This window comes from Pteropus alecto, unplaced genomic scaffold (genome assembly GCF_000325575.1).
Source record: "Pteropus alecto unplaced genomic scaffold, ASM32557v1 scaffold287, whole genome shotgun sequence".
Taxonomy (NCBI): Eukaryota; Metazoa; Chordata; class Mammalia; order Chiroptera; family Pteropodidae; genus Pteropus; species Pteropus alecto.
Window position 1 is genome coordinate 2582382 of NW_006439718.1, and position 15012 is coordinate 2597393.

General features: G+C 48.8%; 1 protein-coding gene across 1 annotated transcript in view; it reads right to left on the minus strand.

The window, feature by feature from the left end:
• ALOX5 (arachidonate 5-lipoxygenase) overlaps window positions 1-15012 on the minus strand; it is a 50534-nt gene that overhangs the window by 2440 nt on the left and 33082 nt on the right. The window contains exons 5-12 of the mRNA XM_006916943.3: window positions 13189-13295; window positions 12208-12380; window positions 9736-9882; window positions 3509-3712; window positions 2702-2788; window positions 915-1093; window positions 475-596; window positions 15-115 (exon numbers count right to left, since the gene is read on the minus strand). Of these exons, the coding sequence (XP_006917005.1) occupies window positions 15-115; window positions 475-596; window positions 915-1093; window positions 2702-2788; window positions 3509-3712; window positions 9736-9882; window positions 12208-12380; window positions 13189-13295 (1120 nt within the window). The remainder of the gene's footprint in view (window positions 1-14; window positions 116-474; window positions 597-914; window positions 1094-2701; window positions 2789-3508; window positions 3713-9735; window positions 9883-12207; window positions 12381-13188; window positions 13296-15012) is intronic.

Genomic DNA, 15012 nt, shown 5'->3' on the forward strand with positions numbered 1-15012 from the left:
CCCTACCCTTCCACCTGGCCAAAGTTTACTGCTGCATGCTGGGCTGAGGCCGTGAAGATTACCACTGTAAGGTACTCAGACAACTTCTCCTTGGTCTTGATGGACTTGGGGAAGCCTAAGGCAGAGTTATGGGCTGGCTAAGGCTTGCTCTTGGGAAAGGACATCCGACCAGCAGAGCCCCAACCCTATCCCTGGCCCTCCCTTGGCTCCCCCAAACTGGTGCTGGAGGGCCCAGCATGGAAGAGGACAGCAGCTTGGCCCAGTGTCCTGATGTTTATGACTTGGGCTCTCAGGGCTGAGAAAGTCCCTGAGATGTCCCCATGAAGCATACTGGTAGCCAGGGGTCCCTTGGGAACTCTGTCTTCAGCACCAGGTGCTTAGATGAATGCCACAGGCCAGTGTTGCCCAGGGAAAGTCAGAGGAGAAAGGAAGAGCAGAAGAGAGGACTGGAAGAGAGCTGGAGGTGGTTCTTACCTGAAGTCTTCTTGCCCCGCATACCGTACACATAAATGTCCTTCACGAAGTCCTGTAGCTCCTGGTCCTCCACCACCACTTGGTCACTCTCATAGTAGATGCCTACTACGTCAGCTGTGAATCTGGCTCAGGAAGAGGGACCCAGCCAGGAGCGGATAATCAAGCCAGGGTCCACAGAGCTGTGCCTCCAGGCCCCAGGGCAGGGCCCCATTAGTCACTCTATCACTTACTCCTTAATTTATAGGTCATTAAGGTCACCCCTACCCCATGCCTAGCCTCCCCTTCCTCCATCAGTGCCCTGACAAGAGAATCAAGCCCCTAAATCCCTGAGTCAGTTGTGCAGGCCCCTGGCTGAGTCTATCAATGCCCAAGTCCACTCCTCCTCCAAGACCTCCACTCCTGCCACACAAAGCAGGTCCCACAGCCCAGCATACACTCACGTCTTGATGGCCTCCCACACCAGGAGTCCGTCATCTCGGTAGAAGTAGTAGGGAATGTCCTCTGTACTGTCCATGCCCCGGGCCTTGATGGCCTCAGGAAAGCACAGGGAGGCGTAGGTGAGGTCCTGCATGGCCCTCTGCACCATCTGCACATGGCCACCACCCCCTGTAGCATTGGCCTTGAGTGAGAAGGGAGAGAGAATGTTGTGAGCTAGGGCCGGTTCTCCCTTTCCAGTTTCCTGCTCCAGAGCTCACCAGGAGAAACTGTGATTGGCAGTGTGATGGCCAGGCATGTAGAGGGTCAAAGCCATGTCCTGTGAGGTGAGAGGGAAAAATGTTTAACTTGGAGAATGCCAGGGCAGCTCAATGAGGAGATTACAGAGAGGAGCCTCTGCCTGATCTAATGCAAGGGAGTGAGGTGGACAGGTATGTGCATAGACTGGAGCAGCTGCAGAAGGAGGGGTGAGATTCTACCCTAAGAGTGCAGCAGGGATAGCTGGCAGAGTGTGGGTCTTGGGCTGCTGCAGCCTTGCACTTGCTCTAGTTCTGAGTGCAGGCTGCCTAGACTCTCAGCACTGCTCTCAGTGGCTTAATATATGTGTTAAAGAAGTGGGCAGATACCAGCTCTGAGGACCTACACAACTCTGTTGAAGGCTTGTGGTGTGCTTAGGTGAGGGCCGCAGAGACACACAAGGAGGGATCCTGGTACTCCTCCCAGCAGCTGAGATATAGGCACACATGCTCACAGGCATGCACATGCACAGACGGAGGCTAAGCAGTCAGGCCACAGACATGAGTCCCAAGGGATCATTTGACCCAAGCAGGACCAATCAGAGTTGCTGCTCCCCCGTACTGTCTATTTGGATGGGAGATGATGTTCACTGTGTGGGAACATGAGCCTGGAGCTTGCCGTGGTGGAGTCCTGTCCTCCTCCTATAGGGGAAAGCCTTTCTGGAAAAATGAGGCCAACAGAGTTTAAAGAGGCAAAGAGTGTGAGCCAGTGTTCTCGGACCTGGGGACACTGAGTCACTGGGTCCATTTTAGTCTGAGGCTTCCTCACCCTTAATATCCAGGTATACAAGATATTACGTTTCCTTTCTGGCTTCAGCTGGTTTGAATTGGATTTTGTCTTTTGCAACCCAAACAGTGGCTCAATCTTAGTAATCATCTGGCTACTCACTGATTAGAGGTAGGAAAGCAGGAAGGTTAGAGGGTGAGGGCTGCTTGGAGGGTCCGGGCTTAGTAAGGCTACAGGGCAGTCAAAACAGGGTGGAGTGCTGCCTGAGAGGATATGAGGGGTGAGTAGGGACCAAGGCCCCACTGAGGAGGAGAGTGGGTTGGGAGCACTGATGCACTGGAAGAGTGGGTGGCGGGAGGTTGTGCTCAGAGTGATGGATAGCAGAGCAGGAGGGAAGACCCAGGTTCCTAGTGCATAAGAGGTGGGTGCCAGGAGGCAGGGTCTGTACCACATGCCAGAGGAAGGGAAAGGGGAAGGGTGGGAGGAAGTGACAGGCAGCCAACATGAAGAGGAAAATCTGATGGTGAGCAGCACACAGTGCATTCAGAAGAGGAGAGCTGGCCCAGTTGCCCAGTAGGAGGGACTGAGGAGTGGCTACAGAAACTGGGGAGCCTTCACTCTGCATGCCTCCAGCCTCCACCCTTGCCAGGCCTCCACCCCTGTGGTGCTGAATGGCCTGGTCTCCAGAGAGGAAATCTGGACCTGAGGTGGAGGCAGAGGTTTTGAGAGGGGCTCTGCCCTGCATGGTGATGGGGTGGCAGGTGCCCACCTTGTCAAAGAGGCCGTACTCGCAGATGAGCTGCTCTCGGGCCTTGGTGTTGATGGCGATGGTGAACCGCACGTGTGCCACCAGGAGCTGGGCAGAGAACCAGGGAAAACATCAGAGAAGGCCTGGCTGGGGCCCCTCACTAGGTTTGCACCTCCTCTGGAGCCCTCAGCAGCCCCACCTAGTCCACTGTGGAGGCGTGACGCTAGGGCTCAGGGAGGAAGTAAAGGTTGGCATGCTGGTCTTCACTGCTAAGTAGCTCCTGGAGGCCTGGGGGTGCACTTTTGATGCTTAGCGATAAAGATAATGATAAAAATAATTGTCAATGTTTGTATTGAGCTCAACTAAGTGCCAGGCACTGTTTTAAGCTCTCTGAATTTGTTAACTATTTTAATCCTGACAATAATCCTGTGAAGCAGGTATACTATTTGATCTCTGTTTTACAGATGGGGAAACTGATGCAGTCACCCAAGCAGTCAGTGCCGATAGGATTCAGGAAGAGGCAAGGGCTTGGATAATAGGGGCTACTATCTGGGCTCAGATGAGGGTCATGCTGAACTCACTTGCCTCTTCAAACTTTGTCCTTCCCCCTCAAGCCACCAGGGTCTGTCAGGCCCAGGCCTTGTGTCCTTAGGAACCATCAGGCTTTCAGCAGGCATCATTGCCCCCTGAATCTCTCTCCCAGGAGTCCTCACATGCCGGCCACTCCCAGCCATAGTCCAGTGGGCAATCAGTGCCCCTCCTCCTCCTTCATATTACTTCCATATCCAAATGCTTCCCTCAACTAGGTGAGGCAGTAGCTTGCCGTACCTTGAAAATGGGATGTACAGCAGGCAGCTGGCGGTACATGGCGATGCCAAAAACTTCAGATACCAGATGTGTGCGCAGAAGGTGAGTGATAGTCTGGTGGACGTGGAAGTCACTGGAACGCACCCAGATTTTGGCCAGAAGCCAGTCATATTTTGCATCCGAAGGGAGAAAAATAGGGTTCTCATCTCCTGGGACTTGGTTGAGCTGATACATAAGAGAAAGAAAATATACTACAATCTTTCTCTCCAAACTATATCTATAGGAGAGCCTAGCCTCAGGAAGTTCCAGAAGGGTCCAAATTTCATAAACAGTGACTTTGGAATTGTGAGAGGATCATGGAGCAGGGCAGAGGGGTCAGGGTTCATGTTTCCCATCCTAGCTACATCATTTACTACCTGTGAGACCCTGGACAACTTACTGAGCCTTTCTTAGCTCTGGTGTCATCACCTGGAATAAGGGAACAGTATGTACTCACCTCACAGAGCTATTATGGGAGTGAGTAAGACGGCATGAAGGCATCGGCACAGAGTGAGCGCATTAAGGTGTTTAGGGCACATTGCTGTGGTCTTCCACCAGCCCCCCATCTCCCCTCTTGCCTTTTCTATCCCTTTCACACCCTCCTGGTTCTGGCTGCCATTTGGTATCCAGCACTTTCCCTTCCTCTGCTCTTCCCTTTAAATGCTGCTGTTTCCCAGGCTCTGCCTTGGTGCTCTTGACTCTTCTCTTGCCCTGACAAGCTTCTCTAGTTCCCAGGACTCTAGGGTCTTCATGATGCAGTGTCCTGGGTTGCTATCCCTTAAGCCCAGAACTGTGGCCAGATGCCTCCTTTGTAGAGGTCAGACTTGTCTTCCCTCCCCAGTTTCTACTCCATACTGGGCCAAGGTGATTTTTTTCCTAAAATGGAAATCATGTCATGCCAACCCCTTTCTTAAAAACACTTAGTCACCTCTTAATGCCAGAAAAGAAAGCCCCCAAACTCTGTGGTCTGGCCACTGACAATGGATCCCTTCCTACGTCTCACTCCACCCATGCCAACAGCCACTCGCATTCATTGAGCTAGCACAGCTTCTGGCCCCCACAGCATGATGTCATATGAACCTGTGAAACAGGCACTGTAATTACCCCATCTTTCAGAGGAGGACCCAAACAGACATTTAGGATGACAATGAATTATCCAGACAAGAGAATAGTGGAGGAGAGGCATTCCAGCTGCAGGAGCCATAGGCAAGAACTTGGTCTGGGAAGGGCTGTGCTGGGCGGCAGGCCCTTCCGAGACCAATGTAGCTACAGCAGTGTGACCAATGAGGAGAACTGCCTGAGAGTGTGGAGAGGGGCCTGACTGAGTGGGCTCCTTAAGGTTATGCTAAGTGATTCGAAAAGTAATTTCCCCGTCTCTCTCTCACTCTCTCTCTCTCTCTCTCTCTCGCGCGCGCGCGCGAACACTGTGCATAGAAATATGATGCCAGCCACAAATAGCATTTAAAATTTTCAGGCAGCCACAGTAATGAAAGTAAAAAGAAACAGGTAAAGTTTATGTTAATAATAAAATTTTATTTTACTTAATATATGTAAAATATTATCATTTCAACATGAAAATAATATAAAATTGTTAATGAGATATTTTATGTTCTTTTTCTCACTAAGTCTTTGAAATCAGGTGTGTATTTTACACTTACAACATGCCTTGGTTCAGACTAACCACATCTTGATGCTCTAGAGACATGGGTGGCCAGTGGTTCCTGAACTGGACAGGGCAGCTCTAGACAGCCAGCTCCATCCTGCTCACCGGGGATAGACTAGTGCAGGGAGGAGGGGAGAGCAGAATTTGGCCTTCACAATATCCTTGAGTTTGTTTATTAATGCAATTAGTTGCCAACCTTTAAATATCAGATAATTTCACATAAAAATTTGGAATACCAGTTATTCTTTGGAAAATTAGGTCTGAACTCGGAACTCATATTCTCATGGGACAACACTTGGGTCCCTTTTAAACAATGCCAGCTCCCCCTCCTACTGCCCCACCCCTCCCTGGTGCCCATTTGCACTAACTACCTGGCCCCACAGGTCTCCCAAAGCACAAGTGAGGCCTGCCATGCTCTGGGACATACTCTGTGGTGGAGCAGACCCTCTGCTACATGCGAGGGGCTGCATGCTATCTCACTTAGTCTTCACTATCACCCTACGAGGTGGGTATTCCTTGCCATCTCCATTTTACAAAGGGGCTTCAGGCTCAGAGTGGTTAAGCAGCTTCCTAAGTCACTAAGTAGGTAACAGCTCAGCTGGGATGGGCCTCAGTGCCTTGCCCATTCCCTTGCAGCCTTTCTCTCCACTCTCAGTGCCTAGTCCAGACCCTCACTTACTTTCTCCCTTGAGCTCTTACACAGGCCTCACGAATACCTCTGATTTGGGCCTTCCCCTCCCACCCTTCCTTCCCATCCTCCCCTCAGGCCTCCAGAGTGCATCCTGAATGGCTTGGTGTTTTTGTTTTTTAAATGTTTTTTGGGGTAAGGAAGTTGTTTTTTGTTTCTGATTAGGAAATAATATATGCATATTATAAAATAATTCTAGTCATTACAGAAGATCGTAGGAAAACATTATAATCTACCTTATTTGCATATGTGCATATTTATCTATTCAGTTTTCCATAAGTTGAACGCTATTATAATGAACATCTATTTCTTCTTTCTTTGGTTTGCCTGTGCCTCAACTAGCCTATCGCAACATTCCTGACCTGGTGACCTGTGTCCTGCACTTCCACACAACTACACGAGTATCTGGGCACATCCATGCTGTGCTGCTTCCTTGCATTCAGTTTACATAGCAGAGATGATACAATCTCTACTTTGTGTCTTTTCCGATTTGTTAACTTATTGTGGAAACTCCTCCAGGTCAGCTGGGTAGATCTACCTCATTCGTTTTAATGGTGGTAGAATATTTCATGGTCTGGACATAAAAGGTTTCATTCAATTAGTCCTCTATTGCCTTCAGATTTTCCTTGTTTGTTTCACCACCACAAACAGTGCTGTGACAACATGCTCGCACAGGTGTCCCTTGGATTTGTGTTTCTTTTCTTCTGACTGGGAACTAGAGTGCGAGCTCCCGCTGTAAAAGCCTGGTTCTGTCTGCTAGACAGTACCCTGCTGCTCAGCTCCCTCAGCTGGCATGCACCCGCTCAGAGGTGCTGGCTGTCAGAACACTTAAATGGTAAAAGTCACGGTCCAGAGCCCCTGAGTGTCCTTCCCCTTGCTCTGGCCATGCTGGCCCCGCTGGCCCGAGGACCCTCTGACCACCCACTGCAGTACAGAACCTCAAGAAGCACACCTGGTATGGCAGGTGCTGTGGAACCTTCTCAGTGCAGGCCCAGGTACCAACTGCGGACTCCCCAGGCCTGCCCAATTACTACAGAGTGAACCATCTCCCCAGGCTGCAAACTCAGGCCTGTGTGTGGAGGCCCCTTCCTTGTTAGAAGATGAGCGTTAAGGCTTCCCCCCCACTCCCCACCCCCCACCCCCAGTCTGATGGGTCAGAAGTGAGAATTTATTGTAACTTTAATTTGCATTTCCTTAACTAATGGCAAGGTTGAGAGTTTTTCCATATGTTGATTGTCCATTTACATTTCCTCTTCAATCAAATGCCTATGCATACTCCCTGAGATTTTCCTATTAGAATATATGCCTTTTCCTTAGCAATTTGAAAGAGCTATTTGCATGTTATAGATAGCCATCCTTTATCTGTCACTGTGTGGCAGTTATTTTCCCCAATCTATTATTTGCCCTTCGGCTTTGTTTATGGTAAATTTTACCATTCATTTTTAAAAACAGCACATAATCAAACATGCCTATCTTTTCCTTTATAACTTCTTGTTTTTTTGTTTTCGCCTTTAAAAAATCTCAGTACTCCTATTACTATTTTAATTTTTATTTGTTGTGGCTGCTAAATGTTATTAAATTTCCTTTTAGTTTCAATTGATACAACCAGAAGATTTTTTTCTTATTGCTGTAGTGAATTATGCTGATAGTTTTCCTGATATTGAGACATCTGGAATAAACTCTACTTGGTTGTGACATATTAGTTTTTACCACACTGCTGCATTCACTTTGCTAATATATTTAGATTTCTCTTAAACTCTATATTTGTAACTTGGAGTGGTCCTCAGCTTTCTTTTGGAGCCTGTATCAGTTTCAGCACTGAGGTTATGCCAGCTTCACAGAATGAATTGTGGGGGTGAAATGCCTTAAAGAGCTCCGAAAATGTCTGTTGTCTTAAAAGCTGCCTAAAACTCGGCTGTTCATCATACAGGTTTCTCACCAGTCAAGACATTTAATTGGCTTTCTAATCACTTATGTGGAAATTGGCCTATTTTCTACAATTTTTTTCTCATAATTTATATTTCCCTAGGTATCCACGTCCTCTGGTTTTTCAAATTTGTTGCCACGTTATTACTTTTTTAAAAAATCTGTGATTATATCTTTTTTCTTATGTTTCATCTTGTATATTTTTACTTTTTTTTTTTTTCTTCTTTCATTAGCCTCATAAGGGGGTTATTTATTTTTCCAGACCCCTTAAAGAACTCGATTTTGGATTTACTATCCTCTGGCTTTTATTAGCATGGTTTTTTATAGTTTGCAAAGTTCTCATTTTCAGGAGAGGGAAGATATTTAGGAATGTACTGGGACTTGCCCAAAGTCCCGTGGCCTGTTAGCAAGAGGCAGAGCTGGGACTTAAGCAAGGGCCCTAACTCCAGGTCACTCCAAGTCTCCGGAGGACAGGCTGCTTCAGAGGTGCCTGTTCGTGGTAAATGGCCCCCCACCTTGCATCTCCTAGCTGTTCAGTTCTCTCACATCACCTGTCCCTTTACCTTTTGCTTCAGTTTCTCTGATAACAGGCTGGAACTCCTTTGGGGGAGATGTGCCCCAGAGACTGGGCGACTTGGGGTGGACACAGACTTTGGAGCCAGACGGCCTGACGTGAGTCCCAGCTCTACTACTCACTGTGTGCACCTGTGCCTCAGTTTTACACTCTGAAGAAAATGATCCCTAGCAGAAGTGTTTGCCTACCTTGCAGGGTTGTAGTGACAATTATATGAATAGAGGCAGGTCCAAATGTTTCAGAATCTGGGATTTTTAAGATTTTTAGCAATGTGTATACTTCATTATGTGACACCTCTGTTTCCCTCCCTGGGTCTCAGGCAACATAATATTTTACAATCAAACATATTAGTACTTCTGCAGTGACACATACGCATTTCACATAGACTGGGACAAAGCCTTTAGTGGTCTCTTCTATTGGTTCAGAGCAAGTTTTGCTGCCAGTGAATTTGCTTTCAGTCTTTGAAAAACCTAGCAGTATTAGGACTTTTTTGAATTTCGGAATTGAGGGTAAGAGATTGTGGATTGTGCAGCTTAACCCTGAGGATAGTCTTGGCATCTGGTTAGCACCTGGCAAAAACAGTTGCTATCATGTCCTGAGCATCCAATGCCCGGTTCATGGTTGGCTCAAACTACTGTTTGCTGAATGCATGTCTGCCTGTCTCCCGTGGGGCCTGCGCAGACCACCCCCACAGACCTACACCTTGTCCTGTCCTGGGTGTTGTTTCCTGCTGTCTGCATACCAGCTCCCACTGTATTTCAGCTTCCTGGTGCTCTGAGGAAGCAGAAGGCAGCCAGGAACAGGGAGAGATGAAACTCTGTTCCACTTGTCTCTCCCCTAAACTGCTGCCCTCTCTCCTCCTCTATTGTCCCTGGTGGAAACGAGAACCGTGGGCACTCAAAGGCAGCTTCCTAGGACCGGCACGTTACCTGACCAGCCTCCATGGTGCCTCTCAGAGGCTTCAGTCTCTAGTTTATCTCCCTGCTTCATCTGCCTGGCCTCTGTCGGTGTTTTGATTTGGGGCCCCTGCTCAGGATGCTGGGGTTGGGGCGAAGTATGTTATTTCAGGGCAGGTCCTCTGTAGAGCACTTTGCCTTGCCAGGAATTCTCAAATGTATCTTGGGGAGTGGAGCCCTGTCTTCCCCTGTGGACAGCCTTCCCTATGGCTGGCAGGAAGCTCTAGGTCCTTATTTTTCCTGTCTACCTGGTAGAGCCTTTAGCAGCCTTCTTAGAAAATACAAGGCAGAACTACCTCCTTCTCCTGGAGTTGAGATGGAGCCTTCCAGGAAAAATCCTCCCTGAGGCCTGGCCGCTGAGGGCAGAGCCACCCATGATAAGAACAGGGCCTGGCAGCCTACCTGGATAGCAATGGGGACCATCTTGTTGGCCAGGTTCTTGTATAGCAAGCAGATGGGCGCAGCCAGGAACTGCAGAGTGCAGGGGTCTGTTTTGTTGGCATCGATGCCATCCAGCAGTTCAAAGTCCACGATGAAGATGTTCCCTTGCTGTAGAGGCAAAAAGGAATACGTCTAAGTCAGTGTCAGTCAGATGGACCCAAGAATAAAGCCCAGAGGGAAGGATAGGCAGCTTTGGAGGCCCCTGGCATCTCAGTGGAGTTAAGAATCTGTAGTTCTTTCGTCATCCAACTCAAAGGCTGATTCACGTCACGAGTTTTCACAGGTTGTAGAGGTTTTTCCATAAGGTGGAGAAATGGTGGTAGCCAATTTAGCATTTGTTGTACCTGAAATCTGCTTGACCCTTATGAAAGATGTTGAAAGACCACTCAGAGTGGCAATTTAATAATAATAAGAGTTTAGGTAAAATAGATGAGAGAAGTCAAATAGCAAAGAGTGATGTGACTCCAGGTACAAAAAATTCAACACTGGGTAAATCTGATGGTCAAAGTCACCCTTGGGACAGAGATGGAAAGTGGGTGGGTCTTCAGGAGTGGGATCCTCTGCAGAGGGGTGGGTCTGTATGGGAGTTACACAGGGTCATGGTGGCTTCTTCAGATGCTGGAGGTGCTCTTCTGGGGCAGGGAGAAGCTGCAGGGGCTGGGGTTGGGCGTTTTGTAGGAGTGGTGTGCTCTGTCCTGGTCTGAGGTTGGTGGCACAGTGGGGTGGGTCACTTGGTGCAAGTTCATTGAGCTTGCTGACACTCCTGATTTGTGCCCTTTTCTGTAGTTATTATGCTTCACTACAGAACGAATGTGCCTATGATTTAGGGAAAGTAGAAAACTGCCCTTTCCAAACTATACAGAGTCTTCTAGAGTAGCAGTCCCTATCCTTTTTGGCACAAGGGTCTGGTGCTCTTATGAGAATCTAATGCTTGATGATCTGAACGGGAGCTGAGGCAGTGATGCTAGCGCTGGGGAGTGGCTGCAAATACAGATGAAGCTTTGCTTGCTGACCCGCCGCTCACTTCCTACTGTGTGGCCTGGTTCCTAACAGGCCACGGACTGGTACAGATCTGTGGCCCAGGGGTTGGGGACCCCTCTATTAGATTACTGCTTCACAACCAAAAGCCAGTTGAATGTCCAGACCATTGCTCAAAAGTAAGATGACCATTGTGACAAAGATACCTACAACCTACCTGCCCAGGAAGTGATAAAGACCCCGGAGTGGAGGCTGTTCCATGCCAGGGTAACTAGATGCAGAGATGGCTGCTCAGTCCCTTCCAATTCTAGGATTCTCTGGCTTTTAAGGTTCTGTGATTATCTGATTTGAAGTTTGAAACCTATAGCACTGATTCAATGTTAATATATCCAGCAATTAATCTACAGAGAAATACTGCTGTGTGTGCTGCCTGTGTGGGGCCACATGTTGTTCTCAGCTGTGCATGTAACCAGATGGTATCTGAGGGCCTGGGCAGGTCCAGGAGGGGTCTAGGAATGCATGCCCTGGGGCAAGGGCCTTTCCTAAGGACTTCAGCTGGCCAATGGCCCCCCAAAGACAGGTGGGCAGGGTGTGGGGGCTGGGAGACCTGTCCACAGATGGCACTGATCACCCCTCTCTGGCTGGAGCCCCAAAGTTAGCTGAGTAAGCAAGACAGGGTAACCAGAAACAGAAGACCACCTAGACACCTGGGGGCAGGTGGCAGGAGGCCCAGTCATCCTGGTTCTAGTAGGAAAAAGCCAAATGACAGGAGATCAAGGGCCATTCCTGGGTCCTCAAGTCCCCAGCATGGAAGGTACCCAACACTGAGTCTCATCAGACCCACAGTGGAGGTGGTTTGAACTCTTTCTGTCTTAAGACTAGGTTATTCTTAGAACTAGAGAGGGCTGACTGTGTAGGTAAGGGCCAGAAGAAGGGTTGGGGAGTGGGTGAGGGCAGAAGCAGATGCCACCAATGTTTCTGATTAGAAAGTCAAAAATTCCATCAGTTTTCTCCTTTATTTTATTTTATTTTTGTTCTGCGGAAGGCTAATTCTTTCTCCAGTTTCCTCACCTTTGCAAGGTGGGTGACAATTTGAAGGCCATGTGTGTAAAACATTTCTCATAATGCCTGGTCCACAATAGCCCCTAGTCAGAGGGAGCTCTTTGAATTACTTATACTGACATTGATAATACTGATATTATGCTCCTAGCCTTACGGGGAAATATCACCTTCAATTCCTCTTTCTACATTGGACAAGACAGATTTCATAAATGCCCAGCGATGCCAAGAACAGTTGATCTCGCCATCGGCCCAGCAGACAAGCCTGGAAGATGGTGGCCTGGGAGCCAGTGAGTACTGGTCAACAGCAAGTGGTTTCTGCCCAATAGAGTGTGATCCAGACATCTGAGCTGAGCCTCTGGCCTGGACCATCATCTCTAGCCAACCAGGTCTTACCTCGACCTCCTGCTCCAAGGTGAGCTGCCGCTCTAGGCTGCACTCCACCATCTCCGTAGTCACTGGGAGCTTCTCAGGAAGCTTCGTGCATCGCTGGATCAACACAGGGTTGCAGCCATTCAGGAACTGGTAACCGAACATGAGATCTTCCTGCCAGTGATTCATGACCCGCTCTGTGGGGGAGAGAATCATGGCACAGCCTGAGCTCTCAGGGGGAGGGGGGAGCTTGGGCTCTGCTGGGTCCCCTCTCCCAGGCACTTATTGGACAGCTGACTGACTGCAGGCTCTGCCTGCCATGCCAAACTGCCTGTCCCCCTGCCCATCTCTGAGTCAGGTCATGGCACTACCTGGTCCTCCCTGAGATGGCCCTTAGTGGCTCAGAAGGTTACTGGGGCACCCCTTTCTTAAGTACAAAACAAAAATAGGCAAATGGGATTGCATCAAACTAAAAACCTTTTGCACAGCAAAGGAAACAATCAACGGAATAAAAAGGCAACCCACAGAATGGGAGAAAATATTTGCAAAGCATGTATCCGATAAAGGGTTAATGTGATATATATATGGAACTCTTGCAATTCGATAGTAAAAAGGACTAATAATTCAATTAAAAAATGGGCAAAGGACTTGAACAGACATTTCTCCAAAGACATACAAATACTAGCAAGTATATAAAAATTGCTCAATGACCCTAACCACCAGGGAAATGCAAATTAAAACCACAATAAGATATCATATTACACCTGTCAGGAGGGCTATTATAAAAAGATGAAACAAAAGACAAGTGAGGATGTGGAGAAGTTGGAACCCTTGTGCAGCCATTATGGAAAACAGCATGGGGTGCAGGGGATGATGGCCTGGGTGAAGGGGCAGCCTGGGAAGTTGGGCCTGGTGGGCCAGCCCTGCTGGAGCAGGGTGCAGCAATCTTTTCTAATTCCAGGCTAGTCTCCCCAGCAACATGAGAACTCCCAATGGCACACTCACCAGAAATAGTGTTGCTGATTTTGACGAAGATTTTTTCAAAGTCGGCAAAGTCATTCCAGGAAGACTGGAACATGTGCATGAAGGAATTGATGAACAGGTTCTCCATCCTGCACACCAGGAGACAGTGTCATCCTTTGCACATGCTCTGGCTTCACCTTCCTGCAAAGCCTCTTCACACTGTGGTCTTATGGAACCTCTAGGTGTCATCTGGGCAGCAGGAACTTGAACCCAGGGCAGCTGCTGGAGACAGCTGATTGGCCTTGTGGAACCAGGACAGAAACTGGATGCTCTTCCTACTATCCCTTTCCAATGAAAGAGATGGGTCACCTGTCTAATCTCTTTCATGCATGCATGCATTCATTCATTCATTCTCAGCACAAGTTTCCAGGGAGAGTGCCACATCTCCTATGCAGCTGCTCTACTGAGTCTCCTGGATTTTGGAGGGATGAGCCGTTCAGTTGAGTTTGACCTTCATTTACTTTCTGTCTAACCTTGCCTCTGTGCCTGGTGCTTACACAGTATCCAAATGCTCATTACACGGGACAGCAAAATAATCCAGAACAGGAGCTCGATAAATTCCAAATGCAGGCTGCGGGCAGGTAAGGAGGCCTGAATACTAGAGGAGTGGGGAGGAAACAGGTAACTGCTTGTTACTCTGCCCACCCCTCCAGTATTCAGGCCTCCTTATCTGCTCTGTCTTTTGTATGTCACAACTTGGGGGCCTTTGCATGTGCAGTTTGCCTTGAAACACTCTGCACCCCTCTTTCTTCTTTCATGAGGATGTAGCGCGAGTGTATCTTGAAGCCTCATCCAATGCACCCCTACTCCTCCTTCAATGCTGGGGAAGCTGTTCCTTCTCCATATCAGGCTGGCCCTGTGGTGCTGTCTCTGCAATGCTGATGGAAGATTACATACAAACCCATTTGTGTGAATACTTGCCTGCTGCCTTAGATACAGGAGCTCAAAAGCATGTCTGCATTGCTCGGCTCTGAGCGCAAGCCTCCTTGCACTAAAGGGGACTGTGCAGAAGTGCTCCTCCAGTGGGCTCCCCTTCCTATCATCCCTTACCCCCGAGAATGCCAGGCAGAGTGGAGCCTTTCCCCACGGAAGCAGCCCCACTCTCCTTAGACAGTGGGCTGTCTTTGGGTGAGTGTTGTTGTGGAAAGGTTTGGGAGTTCCGTAGCCTCCTCACATCCTCTCCAACTACCAGAATCAAAGGATGGAAATTTGGCTGTTTTATCCAAAATGAACTTGGCTGATGGGAACAGAGGTCTCTGCCATCCCCAGGGAGCCACCTATGAGCATGGATGAGGGCAGCAAGTCTGAGTGACCAAAGGCGGGAGCTTGGCAGACAAGCAGGAGATGCCGTGGACCATTCCTGGCCCTGCCAAGCAGGAGAAAGACACTTGAGATAGAACTTGACACACCTCCTTGCAGACTCCCCTTCCGGATCTGCCTCAGTTTAGCAAATGTTTCTCTCCTTTGTACTGATCATTCAGGGACCTCTAGGACCCCACGATGTTCAGGAGAGGGTCTTGGGGGCTACAAGGCTGGTAACCTTTGTGAGCCTCAACTTCTCCTCTGTGTGTTGGACCATCCAGCTGCCTGCAGGCTACTGAGATGCTGAAATGGAAGAGGCTGGAACACAGACAGGGCATTGGTGGCGGCACATAGCAGGCACTCAGTGCTTTGGAGCCTGGGAGTAATGCCAGCATCGTATTCTAGTCCGTGGCTGGTATCTTTATCACTTTTATCACAGCCCCTCGTGGGGAAGTAAGAACTTTTACACCCATGCTTGTTGCAGCCTCTCTATCAGTAGGAAGG